Here is a 23,796-nt window from a genome sequence, read left to right on the forward strand (position 1 = left end):
GGGCCACACGCGCATCAAGGTACCATCTTAAAACACGTACATCAAACAACCCTCTGTACATCAAACTCTTCCTAAACAAAAGAAGATTAAGTGAGGAGGCTGTTGGATATATAATCCTCCCTCTACAGATCAAAGTAACATGCCCTGAAAGAATAAAGACCCAAGTCACATAGCAAGTTGATCAGCCTCAGACTGCAAATGGTTTGGTCCCCAGCATTGCTCCCTACAAAACAAGGCTGCCTCATTTAAACCGTAAGAGACAGCTTAATATTTAACAGTGATTTTTTCAGAAGATCTGGCTAGTGTTAGAGTTCCTTTTACTGCTCAGAAGCAATTAAGGAACAGCATTTACAGGCTCTGTAAAGCTGAGCTCAGTGACTGAAAGGCCGGGTGGAGCTGATTACAGCCAGAGCAAATCACAGTTGCTTTTCAAAAAAACTTTAGGATCCCACCTCGTGCTCAAATAGTCCTGGGGAAGGTCTCAGAAAGCACTTCCAAAGGGCGCACCACGTGAAGTGCTATGAGCTAAACATTGAAAACTTGTTTCCACTCTCACTCAAAACCAATGTAAACCAAGAGGAGCTATTCAGCGAAGCAACACCGAGACAGAACCGATGCAAGCGTCTGAAGGAGCACAGCCCTGGGAGAGGAGGTTCCCCCCTCGCCTGGGCTGGCTTACAATCAATGAGTGTCATTATGTTCTTGCTGCTGACTTGTGACTTCAGTGACTCTTATCTCATGAACAAAAACTACCCTCTGTATAATAAAGCCTTCCTAGGGCATGCTATCACTTACTTAGATGCTACGCCAATCTTGGCTAGTCTGCTAATGCCAGTAGCTCCCTATTGGCATCCACGCTGACCCTTCCTGCGTTCCAACACAACGGCTCTTACCATACCTTGATATAACAGCTCTGCCTGCTTAATTTCGACTCTCACAGGTTACTGCTTCCTGTTTTGTTTTCAGGTCTGGCGACAGACTGTAAACTAATTCATAACTGTTATAAAACTAAGAAAATATCATGAAAAATGCTTTTGTCACTGACAAATGGAGCTGTAGCTGCACTGTAAGAAGCCAGACGGAAGAAATTCAGTCCATGCTCCCCAGTAAAATTCTCAGTGAAACGGAGCAAGAAACACCGCCTCCTCCTCGCAGAGCTGTGGAGCACAGATTCTTCCTAAATCTCAGGACTCGCCAGGAAAAAATAAAATCTGAAGCCTACACAGCAATGGGCTGTTCAGTGTGTTCATTCTGTACAAAAGTGATTCTTTTGGGGGACAAATAGTCCACATATACAATAGCCAGGGATTTATTTGTCCTGGTGCTCTGGTGATTCCTGCAGAACTGGAGGAGACTGGCAGAAAAATCAGAAAATATTTATACTAGCTTCCTGCTAAACACAAAACTGAAGCACCTGCTATTATTTTGCTTTTAACTTGCTGGTGTAATACAGTGATACCTAGAGATCAGCTGAACATGGCTGGCACAGTTTTCCAAAATGGAATACTTCAACTCCAGCACCCCCACAGGAGGTATCCTTGCCTGTTTTGGGTTGTGTTACACAAAGTATAATGATGCAATCTGCCTTTTGATTCCAAACAGCCAGCTTGGTTTGCATTTGCACAGTACCGTCCGCCTGCAGCAAATACTTTGGGGCAGTTGGGAAGAGAACGTTGTGTTCAGGATAAGAACCTAACAGATTGGAGAAGGTGTCAAAGCGTTCATTGTCAAGTCCCCTTGGGTTTTGGTGGGGTTTTTTCCCCCCGTGTTAGAAAGGGGATAAAAATAAACACATCATGAGTATTTCCAGTGCAGCGGCCATTGCCAAGTTTGAAGAAAAGGATCATCAGGCTGTACGCGCTGACGCAGCTCTGTTTGTGCTGCGGAAAACTCTCACTGATTTCTGTGGAAGCCGCATTTAGACAACGCTAAGTATAATCCCACACTAAATGCCTGCCAATGCATGAATACTGGACAATCTCCCTTGCTTCTCTCATCCTCACAGTCTAAATCTGTGCTCTGGACTTCACTGAAAGCAGACCCTACGCCCTTAATCCCACATACTCTATCACAGAATGGCAGGCTCCTGACCTCTTTTATTACCATGTTCCTTTAAAAAAATGAAAATGATACACAAGAGACACAGCTGAAGAAAAGCCTTACGTCAAGGAAGATCATCCCTGTATTGTGAAGTCTAAGGTTTTGTGGAAATCTCAGTTTAATGTTACAATATCCCTGTCATTATGGCTTTTGTCAAGCCACACAAAATCAAAGTAGTCAAAAAAATAATCCATAAAGATCAAGAAATCAACAAGAAAAATCTGACAAAAATCAACAATCATACCTGAAGTGACATATGACTTCTGTGAAACCAGTACTAATCTTGGACCAAACTCTGACCCATTACATCCGAGGAAATCAACTTAGGCTCATTACAATGGGACATTAGCAAGAACAGCATTTACTTTCTACACTTTATTCAAAAGATACAAACGGGAAAAAGTGATTAAGTAACTAAACTGCTTTTTTTAACCCTCAACCTGTGAGCAGTCTATGCATACACTTAGATTTACACACTTAAATAACCCAATTCCTAGTAGCAGGTGTGTGCGCTTCAGGCCATACCTTGAACATTACGGCATTTTGGTTATAGCACTACACACCAAACGCCAAGTAATCTATGTGACTGTACAATGCAGTTCTATCTACTGGTTGAGAATTACTGTAATCAATGGAAATAGAAGCCCAGATCTCCAATATTATCACTAATTTGCTCAGCAAAGAAACTTACCTAGAGCTAGCTAAAATTGGTGTTTTCTACTCAGAAACACAGGACGAATGGGGAAAGGGACTGATCCGGGACATTAACTACATTCAGTCACCCAAGAACTACACTTCTCTACCAGCAGTCTGCTAGAAATGTAACCAAGTCAGGCTACCAGCAATGGAAAGCACAGATCAGCTCTTCAAATATTAACTAAAGTATTTCCTTACAACTCTGATGGGGGGAAGGGAAAAGAGGAGAGGGGGAGAGAGCCTGTATGTGTGTGTAAGGAATGTGGGCTCAATATACAACAGCACTAAATATTTTATCTTCCAACCAAGTTGTTACAAAAGGGTCCTGATTAACATTTCATTGCAAAAGATGCACCACTATACTAAAGGCCTTCAAAATCTACATTTAAATGGAATACAAAAAAAAGCATTATACAAAAGCATCCTCTAGGCATTCCCTTTTAAAAGCAGTAGGTTAAAGGTTTGATTTATATAGACTTTAAAGAGGTTATACATTGCCTTTGTCACATCACAGTTTAACTGTGTAGTTTCACCTCAGCTTCACATTTGTGAACTGGATGAAGACAATACCACTTCTGAAGTGCAAATGCAGATTTTTATTATTTTTTTTGTCTGTTAAAAATTCTCTTTGGTACATATAAATGCTAACTCCTAGCCTTTGAGGTGTTCCTCTTTTTTTTTACCTATTTCCCTGAAAAACTAACATATGCTACAGGTTTTAATTTTATTTTACAGTAAACAGCCCATGAAAGTGCTTGCCAGAATATTTATTAGATTCATCTGTTACCCTTTCGTTACATGATCTGCAAATAAGAAAAAAATATACTCACAGTTATGCAAAAGAACATGGTTGGTGCATCATGCAACATGGACTGGCTAATCTTTACTGGACCCTATGCTACAAGTGAAAAATCTCTGGCTTAACTGCATTTCAGTGCTTTATGTGTTTGCACAAGCCATGTTGTTTGAATTATCTAAGCTCTCTGCTGTGCGTCACCTATAGACCAATAATTCTCACTCCGTGCAAAATCCAGCTAAGCCAAATGCAAGCACTAATGATAAAATTCAACACTTTCTAATCAGTTGTTCCATAGCAAAACACGGCACAGATGGGGCTCACACAGCAACCAGCCTCCATGGGATGCCAAAGCATTCAAACCGGGTGCCCGTCTTCCCATCTAACCTCCAGTGTTTACACAAGGGACCGGCGAGAGATACTAAGCAAAGACACCAAGCCACAGGAGAGCAGCCAACACTTAATAAATGCAAAACACATCACAACCTAAATATGTTAGCCTAAATGTTGAGCGACTCCTAATTATTTATAATCAGCAGTCATTAAGAGTCAGGCTTTTCCCCACTGAGTCCTTCAGTGGAGAGGAGGCAAGCGTGAAAAATGGGTTAGCGTCCTTTCTGTGGGCCAATTGCTCCTGTTCTCATAAGGCCTCAGCCAAAGCCCATTAGGAAGGTACTGACCTCAATACGCTGTGGATCAGGCCCTGAACACCGCAGAAGTCTCCAACTTCCAAGGAGGTTACGCTCAACCTGGCTTTATAGGCAGAGGGAGAAGACACGGGCAGCCACACGCTACAGCTTCTTTCCCAGAAGACTTTTAAGCTTCCCACAAAGTGCAGTCAGAGGTTAAATACTGCATAACCACCAGCTTACCTCCCACAGACTCGCAAAGGGGCAGCCACTTTCTGCAGAAAACAAGGGAGGGAGGAGTAACGCATTTATGGATAAACACCAACGCAGGGCAGGTGTGCCCAGCACTGATGTGCCACTGCAGCACACCTGCACCTGCAGCTTGCCTGCTCCCACCCTTGACAGAGAACCTGGCTGCGTAAATGCTGCGCAGGTGGGTCCCCGGGAAGGTAACGGTGATCTGATACAAAAAAAAAAAAAAAAAAAATATTTTTAAAGCATTCTTCAGCATTCAGACAAAACCATATTGCAACTGTCTTATACATCCTACCTCACGTCAGACCTTTGTTACCTTCAGTGAAGCCCACTGCTTTTCTCCTGGGGGGGAGTCCTACCCAGGTCGAATGTAGTCTATATGCAAAGGCTACTAATTAAAACAGCTTCAGAAGTCGTCAACCAGATTCTTTTCCCCATCATCCTCCCCTAAGAAAATAAAACTTCTAACCAAAAGTTCAGTGATGGCCACTGGCATATACCTTCCTCGACGGTGTTGAAGATCCTAAAGGAGAAACACTTAACAAGCTGTTTGTGAACCATTAGAGAGCCACTGTACATTTTGTAAATAGATGATCTCAGAAGTTGTACGAAGTTGCTGAAAAACACCTCTTGTCTTTCCAGCTACTTACCACAACCACAACACTTCAAAAACTCGAGGAATCTGCTCCATAGGATGCTCGATGACATAGCAAATAACTCTTTCATTGATGCAGCAGTAGCAGCTCTCAGACACCACTCTGGCATTTACTCCGTGAGAAGTAAATATTGATTTAACAGCAACTCCCAGAGCATATGCAAAAGCCATATGAACGATCGCTTCCACCAGTGCAGATTTACGCGTTCGCCACGACACCTGTCACTTTATTCTAGCTCGCTCAACCTTGTAAATCATGAGAGAGAAATCTCCTCTCACATCTGTGATGAAAAGAAGCCAAGAGATTCTCCCCTAATTTAATCCAACCTATAACTCAATTCTTAAATGGGCATTTTACATACAACATCCCTGCCCCACCAACAGACACACATATAAATGATTCCAGGGTAGCAGCCTCTGTAAGTAATGCCCATCAGCATCCAAAGACCGTTTTAAATTATGTGGATCTGGGATTTTTCGATCGGGTCCTCATCTTCAAGCAATCAGTGTTTCAAGTTAATTTTACAGTAAAAGGCTGGATTAGTGACAGGTTGGAAAGCGCTACACAATGAAATTTCCTCCACCCAGCTTAGTGGGTTTCAGGAGAGGAACAAACGGGATTTCTCAAGGAAAAGGAATGGACCCCACCCGTTAGGGAGACAAGGAACTAAGATAACATAAGTGATTGGTATACAATCCCATGAGGTGACCTGTGTCACCTCAGCTCAGTGACCACTGTCATCACCCAAGCCACTTCCCAGCCTCCTCTTCACGCTGACTTCAGCAGATCCGCTCCACTGTAGGTCTCGCTTGTTCTTTCAGGAGAGCATCCCTCTTTGCTCTGCATGGGAGAACCTTCATGCTAAGTGTCTCTGTGGTTCATAAATACCCTAACAGATTATTTTTCACTCTGAAATGTGCCAGAAGATGTACTGTCCTTGTCACTCCAAGCCTCACAGGAGTCCTCAGAGCATTCCAGCCCTCAGCAAGCACTATAAAATGCAAATAACTAGCATCATCAGACTTAGTACCCAGTTGCAAGGGTTTATTGCCAAGCTGATGGCAATTCTTGACATAAAATTAGGCCTGTGGATAATGAAGCTAGATTGCTACCTACTGGTACAGACTTTTGAGAGCAGAAGGACGCAGTGGTAAATGGGAGCGCATGTGGGTGAACCCAACATGTGCTCGTTTGCAAGTTCCAGTAAGGAATTTGCATGTGCTTTCGTCAGAGAAAGGGTCTGCCTCCACAAACAGATGTTACCCGGTGCTACCACCATGACAAAAACAAGAAGGTCCTGTCTGCAGTGCTTACAGATTCACAGCCCCAATGGTGAATTTACAGCACTGGTCTCAGAAGTGTGAAACACTCAGGCATTTCCTTCTGACATGAACAGCTATCCAAAGGAGGTAAGGACAAGACCTCAAATCCCATCTTAACTGTAACACAGCCAAGAGCTGAACGTACATCTGCAGAGATAAAATACCAGCATATAAACAAGCTGTGATGGCTTGTTTCTTGAAACCCAACAAGAAGGCGGTCTAATAAGGGAGTCACTTACACATCCTTAATTATGCTGGCTCCACAAGTTTAACTATCATTTAGCCAATTCCAAAAACATGGCAATTGCAAAGTAATTTATAACTCAACCGCAACTGGTTATCGTGAGTAACGTACATTGCATGTTATTTTCAGCTGATAGCAAAGCGGAGAGGGATAGCACCCTGATTTGGCAAAGGTCCCTAATGACTGACTGCCGTTAATCCCAGAAAGGAGAGAGACAGCCATCAGCATCACCACCACCACGGCTCATCTACTTCTGGCATCCCAGAGCTAAAGGGAACATAGGGATACTCATCCTGATAGAACATGTTTCAAAATAGTATTCCCCAGAGGATACAGGCAAGCTTATATAAGCAGCACTGAAACCGGGCAGCTTTCCAGCAAATTTATCCAACTGCCTGCAGTCTCCCATTTCAAGGTAGCTGAAATGCTGAGCACTGAATAAAGTCATTTGATCCGCATCCCATGCATTTTAATAAAGAATGGGAAAGAACAGACACCTATTAGCGTTTGCTAATTTTTATTTCCTAAAACACTGAAATGTAAAACAACCTCCTCCTTTCCCCTGCCTACAAGGTCCCTTTTAGTTTCAAGTCACTTGCCGGCATCTCCAGCGCTGAACCAAAAAGAAAGGCGTGTTTATGAACAGAAGCCTTCTGAGTGTTTTTAAAAAACAAAAATGTTTTATCACATACCAATTTACAAAGCAAAAAGAAGAAAAACAACAAAAAAAGTTTAACGAAAGCACTGTGAACTCGAAGTGGAATCTCCTTTTCCCTTTCCAGCTCCTTCCATCTCTCCCTTTCAGTTCCATTCCTTGAAATAAACTGGGATCACTGGGATCGCAGGGTAGTAGCCACATGAGCCAACTTCACACTCTGTGCTGACCTCTTAAGAGAAAGTTTAGACTGGATGGACCTACCTAGGAGAAGGGAACAAATGAAGGAGCAATGTTACCATGATGTTTGCAACATCTGCACATTTTTATGTCTCACTTTTCAGGTTGGAAACTGATTCCGCCTGACCTCCAGAATGAGTGAAAGAAGAGTCTACAACCTGAAGAGACAGGAATCTGGGAAACAGATTTTCAATGGGATCATTTCATACCTCTTCATGGCTTGTGTTTACTTTAGTCAACATCCACCTAACTTCAAGGACTCTTTACATTTTGAAGAAGAATTAACTGTTGCTAAGTTCTGAACGGTCTCCCTTTCAATTACAGCTTGATAGCCTGAGATAGACACACTGCTGCCCTCTGCAACTTCTCCAGCAGAACCAAGGAAAAGCAATTTCACTGCTCTCTTTATTGCTAAAACAAAATATAAGCCCAACAAAATAAAGGATTTTCCTTAGATTCCTCTAAATTTCTCACTGTTTAGGTATGTTCCACGTTAAAGTAAGTTTAATCCTGCAAGACAAGGGGCTCTCACAACCAGACTGCCAAGGATTTGGTTTCCACAGAAGAAATCCCAAAGCATCTGTACAAGGGAATACTGCATACAGCCAGACCACGCCTGAGACCTGCAGATAGGACGGCTGCCCATCACATCCCTGCCGAGCACTTCCTCAAGGCAACCTGACTTACAACTGACTTATCTGGGACTGCAAAAAGCCAGCAGTCAAGGCTGTGCCCACGTCCTGCTCTGTTCTTGCGTTGGGCTGAGGTTCTGCCTTCACTTCCCGAAGAGCCTACACATCTCGGAGGGTAAGCGATGTAAATCCAACACAGTATGCCTGGCCAAATGCAAACACAAAAGCGGCAGCCTAAATTATGTTCAGACACTCAAACAAAAAACTCCTGTTGCTCTCCCTTCATGTCTAACATTTATGTCTAAAGGTAACATTTTTCCCCGTAATTAAGGAGTCTGAAATACAGTGTTTTTCTGAGATTCACCTATTACGAAAATTCACGTTAAATTGTTCTGTATCAACTAATCTGCGCCTACGTACAAGCTCTTACACCTCTGCAGTTGAAGTACTGGTCCCATGAACAATGACTTCTGTCTAACAATGCTAAAATACTGATTTTTCACAGGTTCTCAGTCCAACTATGACAACCAAAAAATTTACCTGAAATCTGTTTAAATGAGAGCACCATAGAGGAGCACAGAGCTCTTCCCTTCTTTCCTTCCTTCCCTTCTTCCTTTTCTTCCTTCCTTTTCCTTTAGGTCCTGCCTTTCTTCCTTTCTTTCACTCTTTCTCTCTCTCTCCCTCTCTTGTAAATACCTGGTAGAGTTTCGGTGTCTTTGCTCAAGGTTCTTATTCATTTATAAATATAATTATTTTTTTTAAGAGTAGGCTTATTTTTAGCATCTGTTTTGAGCCTTGAAGATAAATGTAGCAGTAAATCACAGTCCCTTGAAACATTTTTATTACTTGAGATGTTTTGGTATCCGTCATACTGAGAAAGAAAAAATAATCTTGTGGTGCCAAAGGAAATGTACGCAAGGCTTTAATTCTGATTTAAGTTTGATGGCTAAAAAAAAAGGTCTTTGGGAAGTCAAACAGCAAAAACGACCTACCTCCCCCTATCCTCTGAACAATCAAAAGAAAGTGTTCAAAGCTGAGAACAGGACTTGTAAATTGTTTCCGCTCTTACATACGCAACATTAACCTCTACCACGTCAGCAAACAAAATGGTGTCTTGGAACAGGTATTTCAAGCTCAGGGAGACTGTCAGAAGAAGATGCTGATGCACATCAAATTGAAAATATTAAATAAAACCTACCATAAATACTTCTCCTTGACCAATACTCAGAAAACATGGCACTGACTTAGACTGGGATGAATGTTGGAAATGAAGCTGAGAGAAATCCCTGGAGGGATTCCAGATCCATGCTCTTTTAGCAGAGGCACTGTGATCCTGTACCCATCCTGGTGTTTGAAAGATGCCCATGTCCATTCACTCAGCCAAAAGTCTCTGAAGGTAAGAAATAATTCATCATACACAGAGTCAGAAAAGGAGGTTTAAAGTAATGTTCAGATAACGGCTTAGAAGTCTGGCATTTCTCTAAGCAAAATTGTGCTGTTTTCAGTTTTGCTTTCCAGTAAGAGGTGTGAGCCGTTATGAAGGCACTGAAAATGCCCGTGGAAAACAGAAGAGTTTTATAGCAGTTTGTGACTGAATATTTCAATATCAATTAAAATCAAAGGATTGCCATGCTGCTCCCGTGGAAGTCAATGGCAGTTGCGGCCACTGGCTTCACAACAGAAGAGAAGTTTGTATCTTACCAAATCCCCGAACCCTGGAGTAGTTCAAGCTACAAGGAGTCACTCTAGTTATTACAACTGCATGGGAACTAAGTCATAGTTATTTTTTTCTTTTTTTCTGATCATACAAAAGAGCCTTCAAAAAGGACGTTTGCAAAAGAACACACGCTTCCAGGATTAGGTCCTGAGACAGCTTCATGAGAAGTTATCTCAAGTGTCAGAGATGAAGGTTATAATTCAGTGATCAAGGGTGTCGGGAGCCCAGACATCCCACTGAAGGGAACCAACTAAAAGACAATGGCTTGAGTAAGGACAATGGAAGGTGACACCTAAGATTCAATATTTAAAGACTGGGCTAGTTGAAGTTGCTAAAAATCCCTTCAGTATTTCAGTGAGTTGCGGACTGGGGCCTTAAATGACATAAAGCTCAGTCTTACCACTAAAGAACAATATGAAATTATGACTACGAACGCACCTTACCGCGCGCCTTTTACGGGGTTAATTTTGTCTCATCCCTGTCTCACTGTGGACCCTGCAAAACACCGAGGGGTAAGGAAAGCGCTCGCTCCTCGCGCGGGGCCACCACCCCTAACACGCAGAAGCAGCAAGCGAAGCGAAACCAGTTGGGGTGGGGAGAGCAGACCAAGTCTCCCCGCTGACGTCCGGCAGCCACGATCCCCAGCCACGGGTCTCCTCCCGGCTGCGAGAAGCTGCGGCTCCCCAGGCACTTCCAACGGGAAAATCCGTGGAGTTGAGCGGGAACCACGCCACGGTGCAGCCGCCGCCTGAGCCCGCTCCCCAGGGCTGCGCCTTGCCGTCAGCACTGGTACCAGCCCAGGGCAGCACTGGTACCAGCCCAGGGTGAAGGGCTTAAGCATCACAGGTGCTGAGCACCCCGGGGAGCCTCCAACGACGCGCGGGGTCCAGCCTTCGCCCTCCTCCTCTCCAGCAGAAATACAAATTCGAAAATAAAAGCAGGAAGACAGTTGACGAGGAGCGTTTTATCTGAGTTAAAGTTGGAGCGGGCTGTAAACTCCCACGGGACATCTAGGTTTACACACTTCGTATGAAACTGTAAATTGAATATTAAACACACATTTTTATCAAACCATATTTCTCCCAGAGAAGGCTGAGGACTGCCTGTTTATTTTTTTAATCTGATTCGCTATGTTTACAAGTGGTAGGAAAGCTGGTTATATCGGCCGCTCCATCTTTTTAGTTCTATTCGAACGCCTTTGATTTTGTTTTTCTAACACCGCTAAGAAAACTATAATGCAAAAAAAAAAAAAAAAAAACCCTGTAATCTGTGAAAAGGCACTCTGAAATCCATCAACCAAGTTGTATCCATAATTGCTTCCCTGGCTTATCAAAAAAAGGCTCATTTGCATTATCTGTTATCTTTAGATACCCATCCTGGTCTATAAACAGAGTTATCAATCCCGTTCAGAGGCCAGTCCACAAATTGAAGTTTTCTATGGAGGGAATTAGCTATAAACAAGCCCGAGGCAATTTTCTTTGACAGCCAATGGTAAACCATAGGAAGTAACTTTAATAGTGATTTACAGTTCTTCTCTGGTTTCCATCCAACTTTTCCTTCTTGTGCTTCTGTTCCATCCAAAAAGGAATTTTTCAGATGTTCTAATTTCCCATTCAAGATGCAATCAATCCCAACTCTAGGTGTGTCTAATCCAATTTTTACGGTATGTTCATGGGCCAGCACCAGAGAAAAAGAACTCTCTTTTTATTTTCTTTCAATTGCCTCTGCTGCAATCACAAGACTTGTCATCTCCTGGTGTGAAATGCACAACAGTAGAAGAGAGAGGGAAGGAGATTTGAGAGAGAGAGAGAGAAATGAGCCAACCTACCGAAAAGAAAGGGGAAAAGAGATACACGAAAATAACATTAACATTTTTGAATTATCCTACATACTGAAAGCTTCCATTTACCAGAATAATTAATTAACTCAAGATTTTTAAAGCCTGTGCGGAGTTTTTAAGTTCCTCATTTAAATCACAATATGCTGTTAGAAGTGGGCTATCTAGGAATGGACTCCAGCTTCACACCACCCATTTTGCTCATCCACACCACAGCGAAGTCAGATTCACGTCCTGCACCGCTTGCTCACGCACACCACCCTTACGTACAGGAGCAAACCCCATTGCCCGACCTCCCACACCACCGAGTCAGAGGACTGCTCCTCCCTTACGAATGAAAGCTCTTTTCTCTGAACAGCTTAACATACGTTCTGGCTGACTCTGAACTTCCAAGAGACGTATATTTAAAATATTTATTTTTCAATCTCTAATTAAAAAACATCTCTAAGCCACTGACGCACGCACTGGATCTTAACGTGCATCACAGGCACAGCGAAGAATTAACAAGGAGGGGCACGGCTTCGCGCTGGGTAAACTACAGCAAATGAAGGTAAAGCAGCCAAAAACCCACTGGCGACAGAGACCTACGTGGATTTCAATCTGTGAGAGCAGCTGCAGAAGAACAGAGGAGAATTACGCCCAAGAGTTTAGCAATTAATAAATATCCCCTGTATCAACACAGACCAATAAAAATTGTTTCCTTTTACATTAAAGAAAAATACATTTAAAACTCAGACCATGCAGCCTGTACGCTCTCCTATCCCTTTTCTGTATATATGCACATACGTGGGGGCATACACGTACATATAAATGCGCGCGGGTTATTTTTCCCCTGATTGAAAGCTCCCCTAATGGGTAGGCACTAATGGATTTGAAGTGATAAGGAAAAGGCGGACATGCAAAATGCTCCAGAACTTCTGTTCCTAATCAATCACCAGAGATCAGTGACATCATTCAAGCCTTTGATCAGAGCTCCCCTTTCAAGCTCAAAAAGGGGGATAGATTGACCCACCCCAGCGGAGGGACTGAAGAAACACCTAGGATACAATTCACAGTGAAATATGAGGAGTCACCGGCATCCCTCTTGAGAAAAACTATCCCTTCCCACCTTCCTCAAGGAATACAGCGCGCATTCCAGAGCAACCAAGCACAAACAACAGATTTATCTCTTTCCCCAATAATTAGAAAACAGCCAGGGAAACAACACATCACAAAATCCTTTCAGGCTTTATTTTCGAAGCCTGCGCACACATTTTATCCTGAGCAGGCGGTTTATTACATTAGCTTGCGTTTAAAAGTCTCCTCAATTCCATCAGTACGAAAAAAAAAACAAAAAAAGAAAGGAACTTAATTTTTTCCAAAATGCCTGAGCAGCTTTAATAACTAAAGGCTGATGCCTGTTTTTAAAGAAGTAATTTTCAGGAAAGCCAGCATCACGGGGCAAGCGTTCGCTACACTTTGCACCGGCCTTTGTCCACGTCGGGGCATTCAGAGAGTTCAGCTCACTAATCCCACTTCAGCTAAAATTGAGCTCCATTGTTTCTCAGTTCATCTGAGTTTCCATGGCACTTACTAGGACTTAAGTGTTATTTACTTAGTGCAGTTTGTTAAAAACAAAAAACGATAACTGAGTCTTAACGTGAGCATCAGGTTTGCTTTTTTTTTTTTTTTTTCCTTTTTTACTTTCAATAAGCTGAAGATGCAGTCAGCATTTTACGGTCTCGGAGACTTCTTCCGTCTAAAAAATCTTCCAGCAAAGCAAAGTTGAAAACAAGACCTGAAACCGTTCACTTCATTGTTTTGGCTTGGTTTTCCCCCATCTGTATTTTTAAAAAATCTAATTGAGCTTCCTGAACAGCAGCAAAAATGTAGTTTATTATCTCCCTCATCAGGTGATCAATGATTTCATTAATAAGACAGATAACAAAACTGTCATATCATCGACACGGTTATGAAAGATGATCCTGGCTTCTTGCTCCATTTTCCAAGGTCTGGGATTCTCTGTGGCAGCTCTGAGTCCATTCAATATTTTCCACAGACAGAGAAAAGTGAAAATCCATTTTGAAACCAATTTCAATTAGGATCCAGAAGCTGTTATCACAGGTGTCGCAGAATGGGCCCGTAAGTGGAAATGTCGCCTATCCATTCTGAAATGAAACCTTATCAGGGGCTACGAAGATGGCTGAGGACAGCCTATCTGTAAATTACTTTTCGTTCTGTGTTAACTCAAGCCTAGTTCTGTCATATGGAATTCTTCCCAGCCCCTCGTAATAATCTAATGACTAACTAGGCGCTGCACCAAAACGGCTTTTATTCTGCTCGGGCTTCCCCCGCCGAACGGGGCTGCAAATGCAAATAACCGGAGGCGGCCAGGCGAGCCGGCGTATCTCGTAATATCATTTAAAGCTCTCATAGTTTATTACGGGGAAGAAACGGGCTTGCATTCTGAAGCCTGTCTCCACCCATTGCATTCCTGGTGATTTTTCAATTGCAAACTCCAAGGCCCAGTTATTTCATTAATTCAGCACCCAAGTAGTGAGGCTTTTCTCTCACATCTTTCAGTCTCCTTTTAGCAAATTATCCCATGACGGAGGATTTATTCAGTCAAAGACCTCGGACTTTGAGAGGCAACAAAAGAATCAAGAGACTTTCTGGTCCACCTGCCTGGCGAATGATGAGGCAGGGTAAAGCCTCCCCCAGAGAAACCAATCAAACCATTGTGTGGCACAGTCAGACCTTTTCAACTGTCAAGCCAGGAGAGCAGGAAAAGAGATGAAAGAACTCAGGATGAAGCTACCATTTACAGAACCATGTGGGAATGGTCTCCGAAGATTTAATAATTGGGATGGAACTCAACTTTCTGAAAACTAAAAGAAAGAACAAAAAAAAAAAAACAAAAAAAAAAAGGGGGGGGAAAAAAGGAAAAGAGAAAGACGAGAAAGAAGGAAAGCAGAGAGACCAGGAGGAGCGGAAAACACTACCGGTCAGGCCCAGATGGAACTTTTCTGCAAAATCCTCTGTTGTTATGTATGAACCCCTACGCTGGAGAAGAAGAGAAAAGGAAGCACACGACGGGGACAGAGAGAGAGCAAGAGAGAGAGCGCACAGTTTGTAATACTAACTTCAGTTTCAGCAATTCATCATCTCCTCTTAGGAGAAACTCCATCAGTACAAATCTGTTCTATTAAGCAGAACAAAAAAATCCCCTTAGTTTGGGATATCTGGGGGCATTTTCAAGCTATTGCATGTGCGGGGCTTAAGTTTTCGCATTTCCACTCGGCTGCACGTGGAACGTGCGTGAAAAGTTGCACTAAATGAATGGAAACCAGCGTATTTTAAGTGGTTGGCCTGTGCAAAGAATGTGCACAGGCAGCTCCTGAGTAGCAAGGCTCCAGCTGATTGCAGGCACAAGATTAGGAACTGCTTTTTGATAATCTGACCCATAAAGCCTTAGAAGCCAAATTTTAAAATCATCTGAACAAAACCCAGTATTTCCTGCGTACTTCTCTTCTCCAAAGTGCCTCTGCGTGCTTGAAATGTACATTCATCAGTAGGTCCAGGTCACATTTACAAGTAAATCAACATTCTTCTGAGTTGCCAGCCTTACGAACAAAAATAGAATCTGCAAATGAAATTGTGGCCACTTGCAGTATACATCAAAGGCAAAGACTTTTAATGGGAAATAAGATAGTAACACAGCAATAAAATCCATCTCATTCCCTCTTAGTTGGGATGGCAAAAGAATGCACCTCCCTCCCCTCCCACCCTCACCCCAAAATAATGAGGTATGGCTTGGAAAGAATACAGAGAATGTAGTTTTACTGCGGTACCTTCTTTACATAATCACATACCATAGCCGAAGCACGCTTCGCCCACTTATTGGCATACGTATTTAGTAACAATTTCTATGTAAGCAGAAGCTGAGGTTTTATATTTTCCAGAAAAGAAAGAAAAAAAAAGGGGGGGGGGGGGAAGTAAACAGAAACATGCAGAGCAGGGATATAATCAAATGCAACAGTGATGCCTGATTATTTCCTTTTAACTGGAGAGAGATACGAAATAGAAAACATCTAGAAGGGAAAAGAGGAATGCCGTTTGAAAACCTGTTAAGTAATTTAATTACTTCGCCTTAATTTAGACAGCTCAAACAGTAAAGCCAAATACTGTGGCTGCCAGGGGGGTTGCCTGGTTTTAAGTCAATTAGAAGGATTTTTTAAAATTCTTTTTATTTACTTTAAGAAGAAGATTTACTCCATGTAGCTCCTTCACTTGCAGATTCCCAAGTCTGGTCTCTTTTCAGGACCCAGGAAAACTCTGAGGACGTGAGAGTTTTCTACCTTTATTTTCTCAGTGCCCTTCCAACCCTCCCCAGCCGCCGGGCACCCACGGGTTTGTTGACACCCGTTTCCAGCGGCTGGGAGGAAGGTGCCAACCCTTGGAGCAGCAGTGCTGCTGCAGAGCCTTGCCACGCTGCCACCCAGCCTCGCCGCTTCGGTGGCACGGGCTGGCACAGCGGCGCAAGGTCGTTAGGAGGCCCGTCCTCTTTTCGGGTATCTCCCCCAGAGACCAGCACTTAACAGCAGTGAGTGGAAGGCTAACAGTATCACTGAAGCTTCAGCTGCCAGCAGCCTTTTTCCTGCTAAAAATCAAACCTCTTGGTTGCTCCCCGCCTCCTCCCCGGTACTGTGGGCTGTAATGCCTGAATTTTTTGAGGTCTGATTGATGCTGGACTCCTGCAAAGCACAAGCCACAGAGCACGGTACCGCTGCCATACTGCGGAGACCCATTTTAAACCTTATTATTACCACTTCTTACTCTATTTCAAAACCCAGGTACAATTGCAATATGGTTGCTTGGGTGTTTTGGGTTTGGTTTTTTTTTGTTTTTCAGGAAACAAAAATCCCCAGTGCGTAATTCCCTAAATTTAACCTCCACCTCGTCCAGGTGGCAAGCTTCTGCTGCTAACTAATGTTTTCTCCCGATTCCACCTTGTGTTATCCAGCAGGATGTTAAGTCATTACTTACTGATTACAGTGATTGCAGGGATAAGCCACTCAATCATCTCTTTCTGGAACTTGCAAAGGGATACAGGAGGATTGACATTTAATATCCCTTATGCTATTAGCACTGCAGGGAGGGGAGAGAAGGGGGGAAAAAAGGAGGGAAATCTCGGCAAAATTAATGAAGCAATACTGCATTGCACTTGCAGACGATTGGCTTCCGAGCAGGGTAAGGGTAGGGCTGGCTCGCTGAGGAACACCACTAGAAAATAGTATCAGGCAGAATGAGTTATTACAGTCTACAATAAACTCTAACTTGATGACTTAAATTTTATTAGTAAGCATAAAGGACCATGGGTGCATTACTCGGAACGAACATGTATTTAATCAGCGACTCACATCAGATTACAATATTCCAAGGCATGCAGTCTCCACTTAATTACAGCCTCCAATACTTTTGCTTCCAGCACTGCCAAGCATCAGGAGAGCCTGTCCTCCCCACGGATAGGTACCTTCTTTTAGTTTTTCCTCTTAGGATCCGGCCATAATTATTAGAACAGAAGGGAACACAAAATCTTACAAGTTCAAGTCTTTGCCCTTACTTTTCTGCGCTACCACATGGGACCGTTCTACCCTTATTTTTCATGCTGCTGTATGCCACCGTTACAGACAGGAATTACTTGCAATATTTGTCTTGCTGAAAAACAAAACCCTCAGAAGAACCTATACGTTGAAGTCATCACTTCCAACACCTAACGCTACAGGATGTTGTTTCCTCCTTGACCTGAAAATGAGAAGTGGAGAGGGCCCCTCCACCCCCTTTGATTTCAGGAGAGGAGGAAGGCACCTCCTGATCACTTTGTACAATCAGGTCTCATATAATCAATTTGGGACTCGATTTGCAAGCCACTAAAATAGTACAGGCAATGTTTCTTGATACCCAACAACCTCTTTTGAACCCTGACCTCTCAACGGGACCCTGAGCACATCAGTCCAACAAGGGGGCCAAGAACAGCTATTATGATTAACACCTATTTTATGGTGAGCTTGAAAGCAAGCAGCAGGACAAGCACCCAACTGAAAGTTTAAACAGGAAATGTGATTCTTACGGGGTTGCAGACTGCTGAGTACTTCCCTCATTCAACCCTGAAAGAATGTCTAGGAAGAAAAAAAAAAAGGAGACCTAGATGAAGCTGGCTCTTCGTCTGAAAGAATCAAAGTGGACGCATGAAATTCCTCTCATTTATTCATCTATCAAGCTTGGTTTTAAGTTACATCATCATTAAGATAATAATTTCTGCTTTCTATCACTTTAAAGTATGTTCCCAATAACTATCTGATTCTGATAAAGGTAGTCAAGTCCACAACCTACATACGTTTATAATTAGCTTTTTTTTCCAAGGCAGAGTAATAGGTTAATAAGAAATATCAGATTACACTGGAACAAGCTCATGGGTCAAAAACTAGACAAAACACATCAAACTGAAAATAAGCGCTTGCCTGTCAGACACTGAAGGAGTCCCTATACAATAACTGCATTGTTTTAATGCAACATTAAAAACATCAGTTTAGAGCCAAAATGTGCAAAAGAGGAAAGCATTTTAGTCACCGATAAAATTCACAAGCCAAACAGTAAATAAATCAGGGTTGAACACAGTAGTACAGTCTCCTAATCTTCTCCAAGCGATGCTGCAAAGTGCAGCTTTGCCTTGTAACAGTTTTAATTCAGCCTTCACAGAAATTCCCTGTACTTTTTAGAAAATAAAGCGAAAAATTAGTTATATCCATGCTACAGATAAGTGAAAAAAATGGATTGCATATAGCTGAAGGCTCTGTTAGGTTACCGTGAGGTTTTTTGGTCAATGCCTCTTAGGCAGTACTCTAACACTAAATCTGATTCACCTACAAAGCAGAGCGTAGAGTCAAAGCGGCCGGTCTGGTAAAGCACTAAAGCGACTGCCTAATTGTAAGCATGCAAACACCCACACTAGGGCCAACAGAGCTATTCCTGTGCCTAAAGCGAGGTGTTCACGTGAGTACGTGCTGGACTGGAGCTGAAGACTTTACTGCAAAGCTGGGACTCGGGAGGGCTGGCGATTCCCCGTGCCGGGGTGCAGGAGGGTACTGCACCAGCGCGGCTGCCTGTGCGGGCAGGGGAGCGAGCCAAGTTTGCTGCGCCGGCACTGCCGCGCTCAGCCTGACGTATCGATTTAGCGTGCTGCTCATCTCAGCGACAGCTTGTATGCCAGGCTGGAAGGCACGGCGGCCGAGGAGCTGGCACAGCGCTCGCCCTGCCAGCCCTGGTGCTCGCCGGCAGAGCAGCGTGGAGGAGTAGCGGAGAACAAGCCTCCGTGTCGGCGTTCAGCACACTTCGGCGAGGCAGGTCACCGTGCCGACTCCTGCAACGTTTACAGCGTTCACCTGAAGATTTCTTTTTAATCCTGGGATTACTTGAAATTACAGGAGGTACCGTATTATCCAGCGGAGGTCTAGCAATGCAGGTCTCATGACCTGCAATACCAGGCGAAGGCTCTCCAAGGGGAGCACAGAACTAATTTTAATGAGTTTATCAGTGGATACCTCTCTTCAGAAAGCCATTCCTGGCACAAAATGATAGAAATCTGTGTGTGCATGCAGCAGCTTTGAGGATGATGACCTAAATCCATGCACTGACATGGCAGGAAACAGGGTCTTACTGCTTTGTCTCCAGAAAAGTGGCAGGGATGCACGTGTGAGAAGACAAGGCCTGACAACGCGGCACCGTGGTAGCGAGGTGGTCCAGGACGCTGGCCTCATTACTCCAGTGTAGTACCATGGTCATGACATAAAAACTGTATTTATTTGCTGTTGTTATTACTTTGACAAAGAAGATCAGTCTGAGGCTATCAAATCACACGATACACAAAAATAAGCTTACTTTATACCCTCGCACGAACTTTTTATTCATACAGCCTTTTGCGAATTAACACCTCCGTTAGCAGTTTTCTTTAGCAGTTTTTCCCCCCTTGGATATGAGCCTAGCAGTAAATATAGCAGTCAAACAAAGAAGGAGCAAAAGGAACTATTTGCAAAGAAATGTATCCTAGTAAACCGCGTGCACTTTGGTTGAGATACACAAAATTAAACACAAAGGAGAAAAAATCAAAAGCTTGCAAAAATGAATTCAAAGCGAAGCCAAGAGTGCTCCCAAATTACAAAGTCCTACTGGGGATCAAAGTGCACCAAAGATTTTTGTTAGTTATTACAAATTATGATTTTTTTTTTTTTTACTTTTTTGATCACATGTATTTTAAAAGAAGTTTTAATTTGCTGTAGCACTAAAACCTTCCCCACATGTTTCGGCATGGAGCACATTTTAACAGTTTAGTTACAAATCCCTGAAATTAGGCATTTATAACAGAAACGCTGGCAGGCCCTTATCTAACACAGTGCGAGCATCTTAGCAATATAGTCAGAGTTTGTAGCTAGGTGAGTGCAGCAGAAGTCTTTTTTGTATGAAGTAACAACAGGACTCAGCAGAAGCGGCTGGTACCAGTGCAGCTGGTACCTTTCAAGAGGCACCCGCAAGCCTGGGCCTCCTAACTTGCATCGCGGCGTTAGGGTTAACATCACCTTTCCCACGTTCTTTCCCTTGCACCTAGGTTTACAGCAGGCTTTTCAATAAACGGTTTGCACATCATGTGATTTAAAAGTTTTCCACACTCAATATTCATTTTAACATAGAATCTGCTACTGGGTGTGCTACTCAACTCTTGGAAGCTGTTGAAATAATGGCATTTTCTTTGTTTCTTTGTGATTGTAAGCTTTGCACATAACCCGTAACTAACAGCTTTCCATCTATTTATGATCCAAGTTGTGACTCCTTCAGAAGGCAGCAGAGCTACTGAGAAAATACTAGTTTCTCCATCACACCTCAAACAGCTGTCGCTCAAGTACATGTTACCCTGCAAACTTTGTTAATGAATGTGTTGTCCAGAAGGAGAGAAGCGCTGATATTAGACATGCTTACAAGGAGACGTTGATATAGATGTTGCCTAGATGCTGCTCTGAAGTGACAGCAGTCTTCTGACAAAAACAGCAAGCATCATTCTGTCTTTTTGTTATTTTTAAGGGTACCTTACCTTGTTTAACAGAGCATTCAAATGCAAATCACAACCACTTAACATTACCACAGCCCTCTGCAAAAAAGAGGCACTGAATCAACTAAAGCTCTCTGTTTTGTAGGAGTGGTGTCCTATATCAACTGATGATGTTGCTGTAGTAATACTCATTCCAGCATTAAAGAACAAAAGATGCAAATGCGATGCAAGCTCCAGCTTTCATGCAAATTGGTCGTGTAACCAAAATTCCTTATCATGACAATCACATCTGCAAGAAGCAAAACTTTGAAACATTGCGTCAGTAAAACTCAGGTTTAAGTTCCTAAAGTTTTGGTTTTAGTATTTGTTTTGGTACATGTTCCATGGAGTCTTTACACTAAGAGGAAATTTTTCATATCGAGGAAGGAATGGAATTTTTTATCCCTTTGAAGCCCAACCCTGTATCTCTGGAAAGTCATTTGCTTGATTATACATGAAGGTAGATGAGAAACGCAAACCTTGGAGATCCTGGTGACTTCCCTAAATACAAAGACTGACAAGACCAGCCCTTACCCACTGGAAACAAAGGTAACTGCCATTACCTTAACCAAAGGCAGCCTCAGGCCTCAGGATGTGTACTACATTAGCATCTCATTCCATTAACAGGAGACAATTCCAGTGACAAAAATTTCTAGTCATTTACTAGACTTAGAATCATTCTAGCTTTTGGGAGTTTGATGCCCCTGACATGCAGTAATACACCACCTAGTTGTAGCAGGTAGTTAACAACTAACATTGCCATTAAAGCTGATAGGTAGAATAGAGAGAGAATATTATTTGACCACAGGGTAAGTCAGTGTCAGAATTAGGCAAAAACATCTTGAAGGCTTTATTTTTAGCCCTCTAAATCTAAATGTTTAATGATAACGTTAAAGCTAGCCCCAACAGTCAAAGGTATGTGCCAATATCGAGTTTAAGTACAAACCCCTGACACATCAAAGAATACGCATATGTGTTTAAGTGTGCATCTGTTTGAAAAGTTGGGCCGATGCGGAAAATCCTATTATCGAAAAAAAAAATACAATGGGGAGCTCTTCAGCTAATGTGAACCACTGTAATTCTATTGACAGCAACGGATCTGTGCTGACTTAGACCAGCTGAGGATCTAATTTCATATGCCTTAGAAAACTGATGCAACTTTTTCCATAGCTGATCGAGAGTTTCTATACTCTCATGGGGATCAACTCCAACTAGTAGGTCAGCAGGTGCTGAGTTTGCTTTGAATCTGAAGTCCAGTCACACAGAAGGATACTGGGACATGTGCCATCTACTTTTTACTGACCCACAGAGATTCCCCTCTAGTATGGTTGTAGGATTCATGTATTTTCTGCTTTAGTCTACTGGGAGATACGTGTTTCTTTGAGAAAGCAGAAACCTTTCTCCAAGATATCAAAGTGAGAACGTGACCTGGACCACAAGCCCAGATGAGTGAGCATGATGGAAGCAGAAAGGGTGAACAGAAAATGTTTTGCCAGGAATACACCAGGACTCCAAAATATGCAGAAAGACATTTTCCAATTTTAGCCATTATTAGACTGATTTGCAAAAAGCAACAGTTAATCTGCAGCTATCCGAAATCCACAGGTCTAAACTCTGCCCACACCTTTTCAAGCAATTTTCTTTCCTAATGTAAAGAGAGTTTTGGATTAGTAGGGACCAATACACTCAGCCCACTTACACTGAACAATGAAAGGGCCAGGGCTGGGATTACACCCTCTCCGGAGAGGCAGAGAATATGTAAAATTGTCAAGTGAGGTAACCTCTGGGGAGGATTAAGCAAACTACTCCAGTTTTGCAAATGTACACGCTGTAGATTCACAACTTTGAAATGAAATCACGGGAGGATACGCTCTTAGCTTGATGTTTCGTCCCTGGCCATTAAAGAACTTTGGGGAGGTGGGGGCAGCCCTTTGCAAGAAGCAAGTTTATTTGTAAAAGAAGAGAAGAAAAAAAAACCTTTGCCATTAATTTTGACAGAGCTGCTGCTGTCTCTTTTGTAATAACTAATTATCTAACTAGTGTAAGAGATTTCAATGGCGAAATACAAAGCACTCGCAAGCCCTGCCAGGCTAATCAAGACAATTTCCAAAACGCCAAAAACAGGAACTTCCCATAATAAATAACTTAGCACATTTACATCTCGAATTAGAACATCTGGAAGAAAAAGACTACGCCTGATGCCAAAACAGGCCTTATTGTATCCTACCACTTTTCACCACCACCACCACCCCCCCTTGTTCGTTTTCTTTAGCCTTTCCTTAGAACAAACACTGATCCAGGTGCAAATGCTCAATTCACAAGGAATGCAGTGAACATAAAATTACTGTACGTTTGGCTGCTAGTAAATCCCTGCTGTTACTCACCATTGGAAGTTGTGCTGGAGGCAACAGCTTTCTCACTGACATCTGTTCGACTGGAGCATTTCACGATGGAATTCTCCACTTTTTTCTTCTCCGTCGTGGTAGAGCTATGGGACTGCGCCTCCATGATGACTTCTCATTACTTCAGCTCTCCTTGTACTAATACCTGAATGAAACAAGAGAGCCATAAACTTTACATACTATGTGAAAGCTTAGCCCAAAACCTCTCAGCTGAAGAAGGGCCTGCAGCACAACTGAATTAGCAGTCCACAGGCCATTTCTGGATGCCCATCGAGTCATGTTTGCATGCATGAATTCCTGAGGAATTTAAGGAAACACTAACACCAAAAATAAGCATGTTTGCCTTTAAAGAGAATCAGCATCACAAACCACTATGCTGCTTGATGGGTAGGTCCATTTTTTTCAAGCCTGTAGGGTTTCAATGGACCCAGGGGAAAAAAGCCAGTATTTTTCTCCTATGTCCAAAGCACTTTGGAACAACGCAAAAGAAATCAAGA

At 42.7% G+C, this 23,796-nt stretch overlaps 1 protein-coding gene across 1 annotated transcript in view; it reads right to left on the bottom strand.

The window, feature by feature from the left end:
- Positions 1 to 23,405, bottom strand: part of GLI3 (GLI family zinc finger 3) — a 191,268-nt gene extending 167,863 nt beyond the window's left edge. Inside the window, exon 1 of the mRNA XM_059818324.1 lies at positions 23,282 to 23,405. Coding sequence (XP_059674307.1) covers positions 23,282 to 23,405 — 124 coding nt within the window. The remainder of the gene's footprint in view (positions 1 to 23,281) is intronic.
- Between the last annotated feature and the right edge of the window lie 391 nt (positions 23,406 to 23,796).

This window comes from Gavia stellata, chromosome 6, assembly GCF_030936135.1.
Source record: "Gavia stellata isolate bGavSte3 chromosome 6, bGavSte3.hap2, whole genome shotgun sequence".
NCBI lineage: Eukaryota > Metazoa > Chordata > Aves > Gaviiformes > Gaviidae > Gavia > Gavia stellata.